The sequence below is a fragment of the Micropterus salmoides genome, unplaced genomic scaffold (genome assembly GCF_014851395.1).
Source record: "Micropterus salmoides isolate LMB-PRFRI ecotype aquatic unplaced genomic scaffold, ASM1485139v1 Ms_hic_scaffold_10, whole genome shotgun sequence".
Classification (NCBI taxonomy): Eukaryota; Metazoa; Chordata; class Actinopteri; order Centrarchiformes; family Centrarchidae; genus Micropterus; species Micropterus salmoides.
The window spans coordinates 15,239,568-15,255,522 of NW_024040041.1; the positions used below are offsets into that span (position 1 = coordinate 15,239,568).

General features: G+C 43.4%; 1 protein-coding gene across 1 annotated transcript in view; it reads right to left on the minus strand.

Annotated features, from left to right (window-relative positions):
* Positions 1-385: 385 nt before the first annotated feature.
* cacna1aa (calcium channel, voltage-dependent, P/Q type, alpha 1A subunit, a) overlaps positions 386-15,955 on the minus strand; it is a 71,788-nt gene continuing 56,218 nt past the window's right edge. The window contains 9 exon segments of the mRNA XM_038698446.1: positions 386-4,354; positions 4,356-4,669; positions 6,055-6,338; positions 7,074-7,290; positions 10,540-10,653; positions 12,471-12,603; positions 12,736-12,827; positions 14,295-14,398; positions 15,446-15,553. Of these exon segments, the coding sequence (XP_038554374.1) occupies positions 3,850-4,354; positions 4,356-4,669; positions 6,055-6,338; positions 7,074-7,290; positions 10,540-10,653; positions 12,471-12,603; positions 12,736-12,827; positions 14,295-14,398; positions 15,446-15,553 (1,871 nt within the window). The 3' untranslated portion in view covers positions 386-3,849.

Below are 15,955 nucleotides of genomic sequence, written 5' to 3' on the forward strand. Positions count from 1 at the left end.
AATGAGTCATGAAGTATGTTGTTTTACCTTGAAATATGGCCAGATGTCCCTCCGGATTTTCACTATCCGTTGTCTTTTCAGTTCTGATCAGTCAGTGCATGCAAGACTGCAAGCTATTAAACGTAAACAATGCACGTTTCATAATGTTGAAGATAATGGCATTGCAAATATTTTATGAGGAAGGAAATATATTCACCATGTTTGTACGAGCTCAAGGATTCATACATTGCGTTTTGGGGAGTAACAATAAATGCAAACATAGCTTTTGTTTGTTTGTTTACAAGAAAACTCCACAGGGCATCTTTAGCCCAAAATATGAGCCATACACACCCTCACAGTTAAAAAGATTAAAGCAATACCGTGGAGAAGAAATGAGGCAAAGCAGTGTGCATTCTCTCTGGATTTTATTCTTTAGGAAGAGTTTTGTTTGGAATTACAAAATGCACTGGTAGAAATAGCAGTGAGACAGGTTGAGAGTGCGACAGATAAGAGTGAGAGACGGAGTTAGAGAGAGGGAAAAAAGAGGGAGTGAGTGGGAGGTCAAAGATTGCACAGCCAGTTGTAATGAGTACAACATCAGATTTGGCTAGCTTCTGCACCCCCTGACCCCCACAAAAAAAGTAGAAGGGAGAATACACCATCTTCTGAACTGTACTTTCTTTTCTTTGTACGTATATATATTTTTTCTTCGTTAAAAACAGTTCTTTTTTGTGGTGTCCTGAACATGGTTGTGTTGTGCCTCAACCTCATGTAACAGAAGAAACAAACGAGACTGACTCTCACCAAAGTCTCTTTTGTGTTTTTATTCTTTAGACATTTTTTTGTTGTATTTTTTTTACCTTTTTTGTTCTCAAAAATAGAAGGAAAAAAAGGAAACGTTGCTTTTTAAAAACATCTATCTATATATCTTTTTTTTATTCCTCTGAATTCATTAATCTGCTTTTTCTTTTATGTCCTGAAGATGACTGTTAACCCACGGTGTGGCATGCACATAGCACATGCATTTCTGGAACTAGATATTTTTTCCTTTTTTTAATCTTTTGTACTTAAAAAAAAGTTGTTTTTTTTCTCCTCAGTAGCGGCTTTACATTGCTTTTTGAAGACTTTGTGTAGTTAATCAGCGTGTTAGTGGACTTCACTGCAGCATAGACACAAAGATGGATGGTGAATGTTCGGGGCTTTGCATGTTTCATTCAGGGGGTTACTGGCATCACACACACACACAAACGCGCAGAGTTGAAGATTGTTAACAATGGTTTGACCAAAAACATTTTAAGATTTGAAAATGATTTCTGGAGATAAAGAATAGAAAGCAAAGCAAGCATAGAAACAAACATTTATCAGAAACACACTCACCCATGTACACACACACACACACACGCAAAAACCCAGTTACACACACCACAACCAGGAGCTACATACCTAGTGTGCTTTCTGATTTTAAGTGTATTGATGTGAAAAACTTGTCTGTGACATTCCACTGAGGTTGGAAAGACACTAATAGGCAGTTTTTTTTTCTTTTCTATTTTTTCGGTGCATTCTCTTGTCAACATGTGATAGGCCTCCAGGTTAAAACTTAGGTCAAATAAATAAAAACAACATAATGCTGGGGCTGACAGTGGTGTGCGTTAGTGACAGGTCTTAGTTTGAGGCACACAGAGAAACACACAGAAAGAAATTGAAAGATATATCTACGAGTGCACACACAGAACACAGATGTTTTTCCAGGACCATGACAGGGCCCAGACATCTTTTCTCCAACCCATCTGAACTGTGCGACTGTGCAATTCAGTCACCTGTGTTTACGCGTGGTGAACACAGACAAGGTGGTCTAAGCGAGAGAACGAGCTAAACTGTATGACAACTCTGAATTCAGAAGTGAAGTAAAGGGAGCCGTACAAAAACTAGAGGGACATTGTTTGTCATACAGCGCCACCAGAAGGTTACAAGTGGCGGTGGAACTCTGTTTCAGCATCTGCAGGAGAGAAGACTCATCCAATTCAATGTAAGAACCTGTAAGGAACTGCTGCATTTGACCAATTTTTGTGTCAATCGAATTTCAATCAAATTCACCAACTGTCTAAATTCTAAGGACTGCTTTAGCTAATCTGTCTTGTGTTTACCCTCCTACAGAATCACTCTCCCATAATGCAACTGTGTGTTAGAGCTCCACCTCAGGGTTGGAAAAATGATTAGCTGAGCTCAGCAAAACATAGAGAACAGAATAGAAGACCAAACATGGAGAATCTGTCTCATTATCACGATCATCATGATCATTATAAGTTATTATATCATCTGTTTATCTGTTATTACACTCAAGAACGAAGAAAACAAAGATGAAGAGTTTCTCTCCTTTCTCCAACTTTCTTATTGGTCTCTTTCTCTCTGGTGTCTGTTTTAACCCCAAACCCTGGAAGACTTTGAGACGTTACTGATTTGTCGGATTTATTTACCAATACGGACATCCACGTCTTCTATCCACTTTACCCTGCTTCCCAGTATATCATTTAAGGATTATCACCTTAGTTACAAAAAGTTACTTCCACAAAAACGATGTGCAATTCCAGCTGTATCGGTGGCAGGCATCTGGCACAGAAAATGTAGACAAGCAGGCAACTAATCGTGTTGTTCCTTCTAGATATAAATCCCTATAGCCTTCTGTCACTTGATTTTAGTGTAAATGAAGGTGCAGAGAGAGGAATGTCATACAGAGGAGAGAGAGAAAGAGAGACAGAAAGGCATTTTTACTAAAAAAGAGAGAAACCATAAAGACCACAACAGAAATGATCAAGTAAAACTTCCCCCCGCATACAGTAGTTTCTCATTGTTGCTATTATTATTATTTTTTGTATCATTCATGCAGGATTCCACAGGGTGTACAACTCCGCAAGTCTAAAAAACGAAGCTGTGTGGGGTGCAACAGAAGATTCAAGCTTCAATGTTTTGAACAAGTAGAAGAGAAGGAGGAAGAAGAAGCAGGAATAGAAGAAGAAATACTGCAGAAAACAGTTACTGGTTTGTTTTTTTGTTTCTGAAACCCATCTCCACTTTTTTGTTTTTCTTCTCTCATAGGCCATAGGTTGAGGTCGGTTCAATTGTTCGTTTCTGGGACGAGGGTGTTCTCCAGGGACGGGGTAAACATCCCCAACTCACCCATCCTGTGCTCTAGATTTTGACAGAGGGACTTGTCAATCCCGTGCAACACTCCCCAACTCTCCCACCCACTTAGCCTTCTCACCTCATATAGGTGGAGGGCTCATTGTCAGTTTTGTTTTTATTTAAAAACACAGATGATAAAACTCATCAATATTCAACTGGTGGTTGGGAGGGTTGGATTTGATTCTTTTTGAGGCTAACTTAACTGAAGTTAGCTTTGAGAAGCAAAAAAACAAAAAAAACAGTGGTCATTCTTTTGTCTCTGACTGTAAAATGTCTTTTGTCGAGTCGCAACTCTTGACATCTTGTAAGTGGCTGTAGCTCGGTGCCAGAGGCATAATTTAAGACACACAAAGACAAGTGTCCATCACCCCTCCTACTTGCATCCTTAAAAACTGCAGTTTGAGGTCGGGTTTTTGGCATCAAGAGATGAATGAAACAACAATGCGAGAGTAACGTGGCCTCCGCATTTTTGTTCCATCCCTTTGTCCTGACACCTGCCCCTTCATCTAGCCCACCGTCCCTGGGACATGGCAAGCAGTTGGAGGAGAGGGAAAAATTGAACAGATGAGAAAGAAAGAATCACGGTTTCCCTTGGCAGTCTGTGCTCTAGGTCAGAGCTTTCTATTTTCATCTTTCGGTCCATCTATCAATTCTTTTTTCTTCCTTACGCCCCTCCCCCATCCCCAGAGGCTAGCACCAGTCGTCATCCTCCGTCTCGCTGTAGGGTTCATGCAGGCCCTTGCGGGGACCCCTAGGATGCCCAGCTGGAGGGGGGACCTTGTGAGGCCCAGTATGTGGGGGTCCATGTAGATGTGTGGAAGGTGATGAAGAACGGTAGCCATTGGGCAGTCGGCGCTGGGCAGCAGGCTGCATCTGGCCCTGTACAGGCCCAGTCAGGGCGGTCGTGGGAGGGGGCGCATGGTGGACAGTCCTAGGTGAGGTGCGACTGGGTTGTGGGTGTGACGGTGGATGAGGGTGGGGGTTGTTTACAGGGTGGGGCTGGGGTGGAGGGAGGGGATGGGGGTTATGTGGCTGTGGTTGTGGAGGAGGCGGCAGTGGGTGGTTGGCCAGATTGTGGGGGTGGGGGTTTCCACCCTGCATGGAGCTCTGCTCATAGGCAGGTGGTTCATGGTGGGGCTCATAGTCCTGGTAGTCCTGGTTGTAGAAACAGCTATCCCCTTCCACAGAGCCACCTCCTCCACCTGTGTCTCCCCAGCGAGGTGGGGGATGATGACCCTGGCGGGATGTGCCATGATGGGCTGGTGGGAGTACAACGGGGGGGAGGGCCCTGGCCTTGGGGAGGCTCAGGAGAAAAGCGACGGGGGGCTGGGGCTGGTGGTCGGCCCTGTGGCCCCCCCGGTGGTGTGGGCATAGCCTTACGAACCACAGGGGAGTAGGTAACATGGGGTCGAGGTGTTGCGGGGGTCTGAGGCAACTGACGACGGCCTCGACGTGGCGTACTGGTCCCCGATGTTGAGGGGACAGGACTTCCGCTGACCGAACTACTGCCCTACACAAAAAGTGAAATAAAGCAAATAAAAAGAACGAACCACAAATTCAACCACAGAACATGTAGAATAAAGTAGAGGATGGGAAAGATAGAGTATAAATCAAATAGAGAGGGAAAGAAAGAATGTAAGATAGAGAGTCCAGATAGAAAAGCAAGAAAAGACAAGAACAAGAACCACAGCAACAATAAGAAGAAAAGCACCAGTCATAATGTATGTGGCGTGGAGGAGAGGAAGGCAGAAATGAAAGGCATCAAAAAGTAACAGAGCAGAGGATGTGGATATAAAAGATGAGATTCCAAACAGCACCATACATAGAGAAGCGACATGTCACGCAGAGGAAAGAAAACAAAAGACAACAGGAGAAAAAAAGGGTAAAGGGTTGATTTCCGAAGCAACATATGTGGTACAGGGTAAATATGGTGACTAAACCTACATTAATGTGGTTTGGTTTAGTATTGTGAGTTAGCTGTGTGTACTGTATCTACATGTTGAGTTCTAAAAGGTTTTATAATAAAAAGGCAAAATGGGAGAAATCTATTCTTCCCCAATTAGTCTTCCTTTGCAAGACTTTTCAAGTTCTAACATAAAAATTCAACACGTAAGGCTTAACGATGTGTCACGCTAGATCAAACATACTTTTTGTCCTATTTTAATAGGCAATCAATCAATTGTTGTAGATTATGTGTTTGGAAAAGAAAGCCATAAAAGAAAAGGTAGTGGGGGTTGGGGTTGGTGGGGGCGTGAGGGAACACTGGCAAGATAGGGACAGCAGTCAGGTACTCAAATATACATTTTTATGCATATTTGTTGGGTTGTTGGAACGGTGAGTTGATTACAGTGATTTCATTTAACAAACATGTACTTTGTACTTGCATGATTATACCACAGTACATATGTTTGGGTGCATGTAGTCAAACATATATGTACAGTATATATGGATGTACAGAAAGGGCCTATACCAGGCTATTTTGAACACAACTGTGTGTTGTTAAGGACAACAACACATCTTGGCCTCTACTTTGAGGGCAGCAGTGAATATTGGAATAGTCCTATAATAATTTGTGATGTTTCTTTGTCACTCTATTTATTATCCTATCAAATAATAACATATGTTTTTTTAGTGCCCTGTCCAGAGGTATTCCAGATAGCTCAGAGGAGATCTGTTGGTTGGGACAGGTGGTGGTGTGCTTGTCAAAGTTAAACACCTCGAGATGAATAACATAAATGGATGATTGCATCAGTTAACCACCATCAAACTAGAGGCCCTTATGTTATACCTTTCAGCATAACACTGAAAACGTGTTCATGCCACTGCATTTTGAAGAACACAAGGTGTGTTGCCTCAAACTAGGCGCCGTGTGTACACAAGTACCCAGAAGCCCACCTGTCTGTGTGTCATGCACTCGCGACCCTCGCTGGGCGATCGTGACCAGCGCCGGTCCCTTTCCCGCTCCCTCTCCCGGTCATGCTCTCTGTCACGGGAGTGCCTGTGCCCGTACTCGCCCCCTCGCTCTGCTACGTAGCGCTCCTTGTCCACAGAGCCGTGGTGGTGGTGATGATGGTGGTGGTGCTTACGGTCTTTGGACCGGCCGCGATCTCGGTCACGATCCTTGTCTTTGGATGTGAGGTCTCCGGACTGGGTGGTTGTGCTCAAGTCTGTGCCCAGGCCTGATGGTGGAGTTCATGGGAGTTGTTATTAGGGTTAAGCGTGGTGAAAACAATAAAGATTGCTATGACATTAGATCACAACACTTAAAAGTAATAGGTACACAACACTGAGTTACCTTTTATGTGTTATTGTTCATCTTTTAAATGTGCACAATTTATTGCAGTGTTCAATACATTTAATTTTTAAAAGGCAAAACTGAATCAGTCGAACCATCATATTATTGCTTTCCATACATATGATGTACGCCCTGTGGGGTCATGTGTGGGTGTGGCCTATCTCTCTCTCTTCCTTTAAAGAAGGAAGAGCTGATTGCAGTAACTAAGGGGAACCTGGGCTAATTATCCTGTAGAGTATTTGTAACTCTTTCTTCTAATTCTGCAGGAGGCTGCTGTCGAGGCCAGATCAGACCTCCCTGCGGGCCGGCTCCCCAGTTTCCCCTTTAGTCTGGTTTTCTCTGGTTGGACTATTGCTTTGTGGTATTTATCTTGTTTTTGCATACTACAACACCTTCACACATACATTCATGCAACCATCATCCTGCACAACACTTCTGAAACCACAGACTACATGCCTCATACTTTAATTATATTAATTCGAAATGACTTAATTTGGCTTATTTTTGTTAAATAAACATATGTTATTAACCGTCTACCATGGTGTGTCTCCCTTTTGTTGTGGCCTTTTGAGCCAGGTCATAACACCCAGTATATCAGTGTGTGTGTGGTCATTCACACCTGTGTCAGCCTCGGCGTAGCGACAGAGGGACCTCTCAGACGCCCGGTGACTCCGGTCTTTTCGCCGGTGTCCATGTCTGGAAGTTCTCCCTTCCTCTGGTATTACACGCTCCATATTGTAGTCGTCTGCCCCTCCCTTGTCTCTGTGCCCACGCCCGGACCTGCTGTGGCCCAGCGACGAGGCCGAGCGTTTCATGGGACTGCTGTCACTGATGGTCTGAGAGAGAAAGAGAAGGACCACCGAGGCAGGGAGAGAGAAGGAGAGTTGCAGGGAGAGGTTTTTCCTTCGATTGCCGATTTGGTGTTTTCTATGAGCTATGGGGTTAGAGACACTGTGTATGCATGTATACGTGTGCATGTGTGAGAATGATTCTTGAACTTTATGAAAGCTCGCCCCATTTCCTCCTACATCCCATCCCAAAATGATACACTCCAGCATTAGTAATAATGTCCAAATCATGCTACTTCAGAAATACAGATACGGTATACAGTTTATAGGACAGGGGTCGACAAAAAGCAGCCTGTGGCCCTCGATCACAATTATTTGGCCCCTACATTTTTTCCCCCTAAATCCAACTCCTGTGTCAACAGGAATTAAATGCTCTTAATTAACCATCTGATATTCAAAACGAGGCTACTGAACAGGTTTTAATGTGAACAGCTCCTGGTGCTGCAATGAAGTTTAACAAAGACCAAATAAAAAATAACAGAGGGCTAATAAAACCACATTTTAAATTAAACTATATATTACCTCTTTAATTCAAGCACATATTTAATTCAACGGTAACACAATGAAACACCGACCAAACAGGGTTGAATATGTTTAAGGATTCACACCACAGGCACATGTCTCCACTGCACCAGTGCTAGTCCCCCAGTGAACAGTGTTACAAAAAACTCAGGGCTGAAACTACAGTAATTGCCGACCCCTGATACAGAGGAATAAATAAAAAAAGTATATAAGAAGAAAGATACAACAAAAATACAATAAAAGAGATGATGGCAAATGGCCATGCCTTCCATGCTTCTGTAACTTGCTTTATAAAAAAAAGAAGGGAATAGAAGAGTCAGTACGACTGGCAACAGTCCTCCATCCTCACCACCCATAAACCCTGAACATGGCACATTCCAGGCTACACAAAACTCGATCTTCTGATCTGTTTCAGCGTGCTTTCCTCCAGCCATGCAGGTACATAGGGGTTGTCCTGAGTCCTCTATTCACATGAGAACTTCCTTCTGCAGTGCTGAGGCCTCATGCTCTGAGGCGGGACAGCAGGACAGAGCCTATGGTGCCACCATGTTGCTGACCTGGGCATGTAGACCATATCAGGCTACCTCAGTGCTAGATCCTTTTGGAAGCTGAGCTGGCCATTTTTGCAGTTATAGTGTATTAGACAAATCAACTGACAGATGGCCATTTGGCAGATGTATATAAAACACAAGATTATCTGGCCTCATAGGAGTAGCACTGAGAATCCCAACAACACATCCGTTCACACACATATACATAACCAAATCATTTCTCTTTCTGTCTCTCATCACTCTCACACACATAAACACACACCCACTTTAACACATTTCGGCAATTTTCTTGCATGCAGGTGGGCAGGTGTGAATGGAGACTCGGACACAGACAGGGAAACACTGACAACATCATTACAGACGAGCACACAGTCATGAGGACACAGAGCAACAAAGCACAAGCAGCAGCAACGGATGAGAGAGAGAGAGAGAGAGAGAGAGAGACACTGAGGCCACTAGACAGCGTGGCATAACTGTTAATGATGACAGGGGACGTGCAGAGTTCAGCCCAATCCCAAATGCACCGCGTTAGGTGCATGAGAGAAGTAGCTAAGGGCGCTCAGATCTGTTTGGAGGCTGGGCTGGCATCAGATTTGGTCATGCCAAAAAAAGGTTGTACTAAAACATTTTAACACTCCGGAGAAACCCCTGCCATGATAAAGACACAGCATGGAGAAATGAGGGAAAGATAAGTGTGTGAGAGTAAAAGGGAGAGGAGAGGGAGAAAGAGAGAGACGAAACAGGGAAGACAGGGTACATACACTGAGGGTACTGCCACGTTGTTTCCCTCTCCTTCGCTGCTGTATGAGCACAGAGAAGACACAAACACACACACACACACACACACAGCCACAAATACACCAAAGGAGCATACACACAGACCCAGGAAGGGAGGAAGAAGTAAGGGAGACAGGAATGGATTGATACAAAATGACAGAGAAAAGGGGTACAGAGGAGCACAAGTAAAAAGCAAAGAGTGTTAGGTGGAGGTTCCACCCAAAAAGAGATGGGGTGCCACAGTGGAGAGGACAGAGAGAGACAGAAAGGAGGGGCAGAGAAACAGAGTCTAATTAGACACGGAAGCAGCAGTGAAGGTGGAAGAGAAACACTTACCACAGACACTTGGGGGGGTTGGCGCCAAAACAGGGTTATACAGACAAGGTCACCATGAAAATGCTCAATCAACGGCACCACAGTCACAAACGGCAATGACGACAATCAGCAAAATACACGCACAGATGGATATGCATATTCACAAACACACACACACACCCACACACACAATTACAATTATATGAAACGGCAGACAACAGAGTGACAAAAAACAGTGTGAGTTTCAGGGTGAGCACAGAAAGACTGCGGAGCACACACATATACACAACACACACACCTGTGCGCGCACACACACACACACACACACACACACACACACACACACTGTCATGCTATTTCCAGTCTTGGTTGAAAAAAAAAAAGCCCCAAAATTCAAAAAGAGTTCAGCACAGGAGCACAAAACCTTTGCTAGGAAGGAAGAGACGGTTTAGTACAAAAACAACAACAAAGGATAAATAAATCAGGGTCTCGACAAAAGAAGAGCAAATAATGGGGGGCAGAGTGTATGTGTGTTAAATATGTGCTCGTGTGTGTTTGAGTGTGTGCATATTTGTATTTATGAATATATTGTGTGCATATGACAACCAGAGCATATGAAACAATATAAAATGGATGGAGTGTGTAAGATGGAAACGGGACATCCACGGTTAAAAACCTTCATGCAGGTGGCAGGATGGTGGGAAGAGAAGAAGACAACAGGAGAAGACGAGGAAAGGAGCAGAAGGTCTGACTTTGCCTCGCTATGGTCGTTTTGAAATTAACTTAGGAAGTCAACATTTCAGCAAAACATTTCCATGTTTTAACCAGAAATATTGTCATGATTGCTTTTAATATAAAAAAGTAACCTTTGCTCAATACCTTACCAGCGGTAGTATGCATTTGTCAATATGGCCTTAATAAACTCTCTCCAGCATGGATTTGAGTAACCAATACATCTTTAAACAACAAGTCAGACCTTTCAGAATATGATCTTTTCAAACAAAAGGAGATGAGGAACAGAGAACATGGGGGGGAAATAGAAAGAGAGTGGAAAGGTGAGAATGCTGCTCACTTGGTTGTCGCCTGGGAGGCGGGGCATGGAAGCGGCCCTGCCATGGCCTTCCATTGGTGGAAAGTGCTCAGTATCCGAGTAACCATCCTGCCCCATCTCTCTCATCTCTACCGTCTGCAAACAGAGCAGGAGAGCAGGAGATGGTGTGACGGCTGCCATGAACACTGATAGGGAGTAGGGGTATAGGTGGGAAAGTTGTTATCCAAAGAAAGCAGAGAACTGAGGGACGCAGAGAGGTAAGAGTAGTCAGTGGGAGAATTTGGTGAGTGTGTGTGAAGAGGGACTTTTTTTCTCTTTGTTTGTTGTTTTAGTTTTTAAATTGTGCGATGAATGAAACACAAAAGCAATCCAGTGTTAGGGTCTTACGCAGATAAGATCGTGAATATGCTCCAAATAATATCAAATTTTTTATTTGCAAAGGTTCCTGTCAAAAACGGAGCTGCAAGCAAATGCAAAGATTGTTTGTTTGACGGCATCTAAGCCAGATGGAGTCACAACAGGAATGGACTTGAGAGATGTGTGGGCCAAAGACCCATATGTGGCCCAAAGGACAGGTGGGAAAACACAACTGATCAAATGATTGCCATGTGCAGGCGCTGATACACTGTAGGCAGTAAATAAGGTTGTGTAAAAATTATGAATCGTCTTCCTGTACAAATGTGCCAAATTCTATTTTTTTATTTTATTTGAAGAATACCTTGAGAAGTGATGCCAAATCTGGCAGCTGGGCTGTTGGCCTCTTGCTTAGACACACCTCTGTTTAAGTTTGTTTAAATTTAAATTTCAGTCATCAGCTGAGATGGAGTGACAGCTATCCCATTTAATAAAAAATTTAATTAAAAAAGCGTTTTTTATTTTACATATCACCTGTTGTTGTTTGTGTTTAATGATTTGATTTGCCTCGTGTCTATGTATCTAGCAAACTATAGGTTATCATTGAAACTAGTTTGAATGAAGCCAACAGCCACTCTCTTCTATCCAACTACTGAGTTTAAACTTCTCCAGACCTCTGTGGATTGATATGGAGAAGTGGCTATGTCACGGGGCTGACTGATACAGAGACCCGTCAGTCCCTCCAGGAGGTCTACAAGCACAGAGGTTTAACAGCATGATGACAGAGACATGAACCACTCTGTAGACGGAGGCAAGATTGACTCTGAATGACATGTGGAAATGTACGGTGAAGTAAAAATTCTGTAAGATAAAAAGAAAAACTTTGTGGAGACAGGTTTGATAGATGGAATTAATCAAAGAAAGCATTAACACCATGTCAATGCTAACTGACGAATTGAGGTAAGAGAGATCGCAAGAGATGAAAATTACCTACTGAGTAGAATCAGCATAGACAGTATGACCTCTGAACTTCTGAACTGTTTTGTGCCAAGGTGGCTTCAGATTACACAGGACATGCTGTATTTAAGAATAATGTTGTTTATTTTCACAACTACTGACAAGTGTTCCCAAACCATTAGCATAAGATAATATTGAGTATACTGATTGGACTGGAATGGAGAATGTAAAAACATGAAACAAGAAGCAAGTCAATGCCCTGATCGACAAGATGCTGCTATATTTCTAATATGACCTCAGTTATAATGAAGGGGAACACAAACCTGATGTCCTTATGCCTTTGGAAGTTATACATAAGGGTGCCCCCCTTTCAGTGGAGAGGGAGTTGCAATCTGTAACTGCATGAAGGTCAGTTCATTTTACCATTTAAGTGTTCTCAATGGTTCTTTGGGAGTTCATTTGGTAGCAATGACATGGAAGTAAAAACAAACGTTGAATGGATCATGTTTTTGAATACTTGTTCACACAAACTCGGTGTGTGTGTGTGTGTGTGTGTGTGTATGTGTGTGTGTGTGTGTGTGTGTGTGTGTGTGTGCTGTTAGGTGCGAGGTCCTGGGTGTGTGTGTGTATGAGCTTTCTACCTGAGAGTTGGTCATGCTTCCCAGGCCATCCTCAGGGTGACCCTCAGGGCTCCAGCTGCCGGCCTTCTGGGACATCTCCTGAGCACGAGCTGTCACCCATGAATGGCTCTCCGGGACCCCCCCCTCCACTGGCCTATGACACAAACACACACACACACACACACACACACACAAACAAACCGTCACAGACAGATCTTCCTTCACTGTTCTGCTTTTAAGAAACCACCTCCTGTAAAGTCAAACATGCCAACAATCTGCCACTCACAGGTTGTTGACAGTCTCTGTTGTCTCAGGTGGAGGGAGTGCGTTGTTAAGTCCCGGACCCCCATCCTGGGTGGGGGAAGGTGGCTCCACGCGCTGAAACAGTAATGGCGTTCGATTCTGTGTGAGATATACAACATGGCCGCCGCCAGCTATCAGGCAGACTGACAGGGAAATGGAGGGAAGGGGGGAAGAGCAGGTACAAAGGGGATGCAGAGAGGGATCTGTTGGCTGAAGCAAGGTGAGGCAAGAGAGGTAATGGAAGAGGAAAAAAAATACGGGATGGAGGGGGGTTCTTGAGCAACTGATGCCCAGCAGCTAGCAGGAGAAAGAGACGGGTGGCATTCTGGGACCTGGCAACCATCTAAGGCATCCAGGTCCATTAGAGTGCTTCCTTAGGTCCAATAAGGAATTGGAATTCACCCACTCTGTCTGGAGCTCAGGGTAGAATCAAAGGGAATGATCAGCAATCATTCAGGGTTTCATCGGATGATAGATCTAAATAGTGGCTGAAGAAAATCAGTAGTGGAATTGAAATGAATAAAGAGGGGCTTTGTTCAAAAGGGGGGTGGAGGACAACATGGCAGATAAAAACTGCAACAATCCTGTGAAGGGGAACATTCAGCAGGTGAAATGCATGATGGGACAAATGCTACATTCATTTTCATTTATTTACTAGTCACCCCTTTAAGAAGTTTCACCAGTACTACATAATAACCACCTTTCACAATTTCTAAGTGGTCATTAACCTGTTAACACATGCAAGTTATATGAAAATTAACATTCAAAATTTCCATTTAGCAATCTTTTGATCTCTGTAATCTTAAAACGAGTCTTTTTTTTTTGCACATGCAACTCTCCAAATGTTTCTGTTGGTCCATGCTGGCTGTATAAACCTGTTAAGGACCATTCAACACAGCAGAATTAATGTGGAGGCTGGTCAGCTCTGTCATTGAAAGCATTCACTTTCTTAACGAGGGGCAGCGTGAACAGTAGGTGCAGCAATATCATAATGCAAATCTAACAGTCCAAGGTTACAAGCATGGGTGATGGGGAGCGAGGAGGTACAGAGTCTTTACAAGCAGTCGACATGGGAAAGAATCGAGCTCAGTGACAGGAGCCATTGCGTACCATCATGTTGAGGCATGGGCACATTAGGGGCTGTGACAACACTTCAGCCTGCTTAAAACCAAACCCTGCAGTCTCTATATAGACTTCTAAATAACTGCAACATGTTTGTATAAATCATCTAGTAAATTAGCATTTAAAATTTTGTTAAAAGCATGAGTTATGTTTTCTGCATCACGCCAATGCTACTGTTACTGTAAAAGCCGGAAGTACCAAACCTTGCCCAGCAGATGGCAGCACTGTTTTTGCTATTTTGCCTTTTTGGTGACTGAGTGAGGACTCCTCCCTGGGTCAGTACAGAGGTTGTCACAGCCCAGGCCTATATGAATGGGACTACAGCCCTGCAGCCTTGATTTCAGTGCGTCAGTCTGCCTTCCACTCTAAAGGGTTGGATGCACGCTGAGTAGAGTGTTATTCTCCTTGAGACAGCAGTACCTGCTCATCCCGAAGAGCCTGTGAGCGCTTGATCTTGCTCTGCCGGTAGTACTCCATGATCATCATAGCAGCGTAGATTTTCCCCACTGTCAGGTCTGTCGCTGCTGAGAGAATGACAAGTTACCCTGCAAGATTAGACCTTTTTGGAATGGACCCTGAGCGCGAGGTATGGTAGAAAGGGGTGAGGCATGCACACAAACACAGAAACACACTTGGACTCTCACACACACATGAACATCAAGCAATTAGTCTTTTCACAGAGAGATTGATTTTTTTTAACTTTATCTTTTTTTATTATTATCTTTTTTTTAATTGTTGGATTAACTCTATAGCAGTTATATTTGTAACAGGTAAAATACTGCAATCAAAGCATCTCATTGTGATACAGATCAAGCATAAATTCATTCGCTCCAGGAATCTGCAATCATGTGATTGCAAGAATCAACACAAATTTAACCAAGTCATTAAAAAATAAAAGGCATTCTATAAAATCTGTGATATCTGTCAATGACTTCTTTGGAGTTTTATGTAAATTATGCTAAATACATAATACATTTCCTAGCTCTTTTAATGGCAAATCTCATGCATTTCACATCCTCAATTATGCCACTAGTGAGTTAGCACCTGTGCATTTGTTCTCAGTGTAATAATATACAGTATTTCTCTCAAGCACAGCCAGCCATATAGTGTACGCAGCTGACTCCCTGAAGTGAAAAGACGTCTATAGAGAGTTGATCTATAGTGAGGCACCCTCTGATTTCAGGCACAGAGAGGTGGAGGAGCGGTGTGGTCTGGGACTTGGTGGGTCTATTCTGGTGAATGTGGTTACTGTAGCTGAAAGAAAGGACAGGACTTAGGATGTTGTGCGTGTGTGTGTGTGTGTAGTTGGTTTGCATCTACCATGCAGCCTGTGCTTTGTCAGTGCTTGTGTTTTTTTTCTTCATGTTCACATAGTCTTCATATAGTTGGGGTATGTGGGTGTGCAGGGTTAATGTGCCTGCTGTATCAGAGGGTGCAGCAGTGAGAGAGACTGGCTGATATAAGCGATTCCTCGGGTGGCGTGAAGAGAAACATCGTTGGAGCACTGGGCGGCACAGGGTGGCTGCATCCAAGCCACATTGTTGCGCCCCCGCCCACACTCTGCAACTTACACTTGTGTGGCGTAACCAGCAAATCCAGAGTTTTCTGGGAGAGGTTGGGCCAGATCGCCATCATCTCTTTCCTCAGCTCTGCATCCATCTGGTGCTTGTCAATGCCACCTGAGCAGGTTCAACAAACACACACGCACAAACATACAGACACATACGCACATATATAGATACAAGGACATGCATGGCCAAGTACATGGACACGTAAACCATTCATACCCATTCAGATTGATACAAAAAAGTATAAGAGAGGACACACAAACATGAAAACAAAGACAAACAGAAGACATATTTTTATTAGTAAGGTAATAATAATAGATATGATCAAATTATAACTGCACTGATAACTCTACACAAGCAATTTTTAAGATGAAGTGACAGAACCTCGATTCCACCGGATCTCAACCTTCAGTCTCACACACAAATTAGCAACAGGCAACACACACACACACATCTACTGCCATAGAAAGCACATTATACTTAAGCTACAGTAGGAGAAGCATCAGGAAGAGC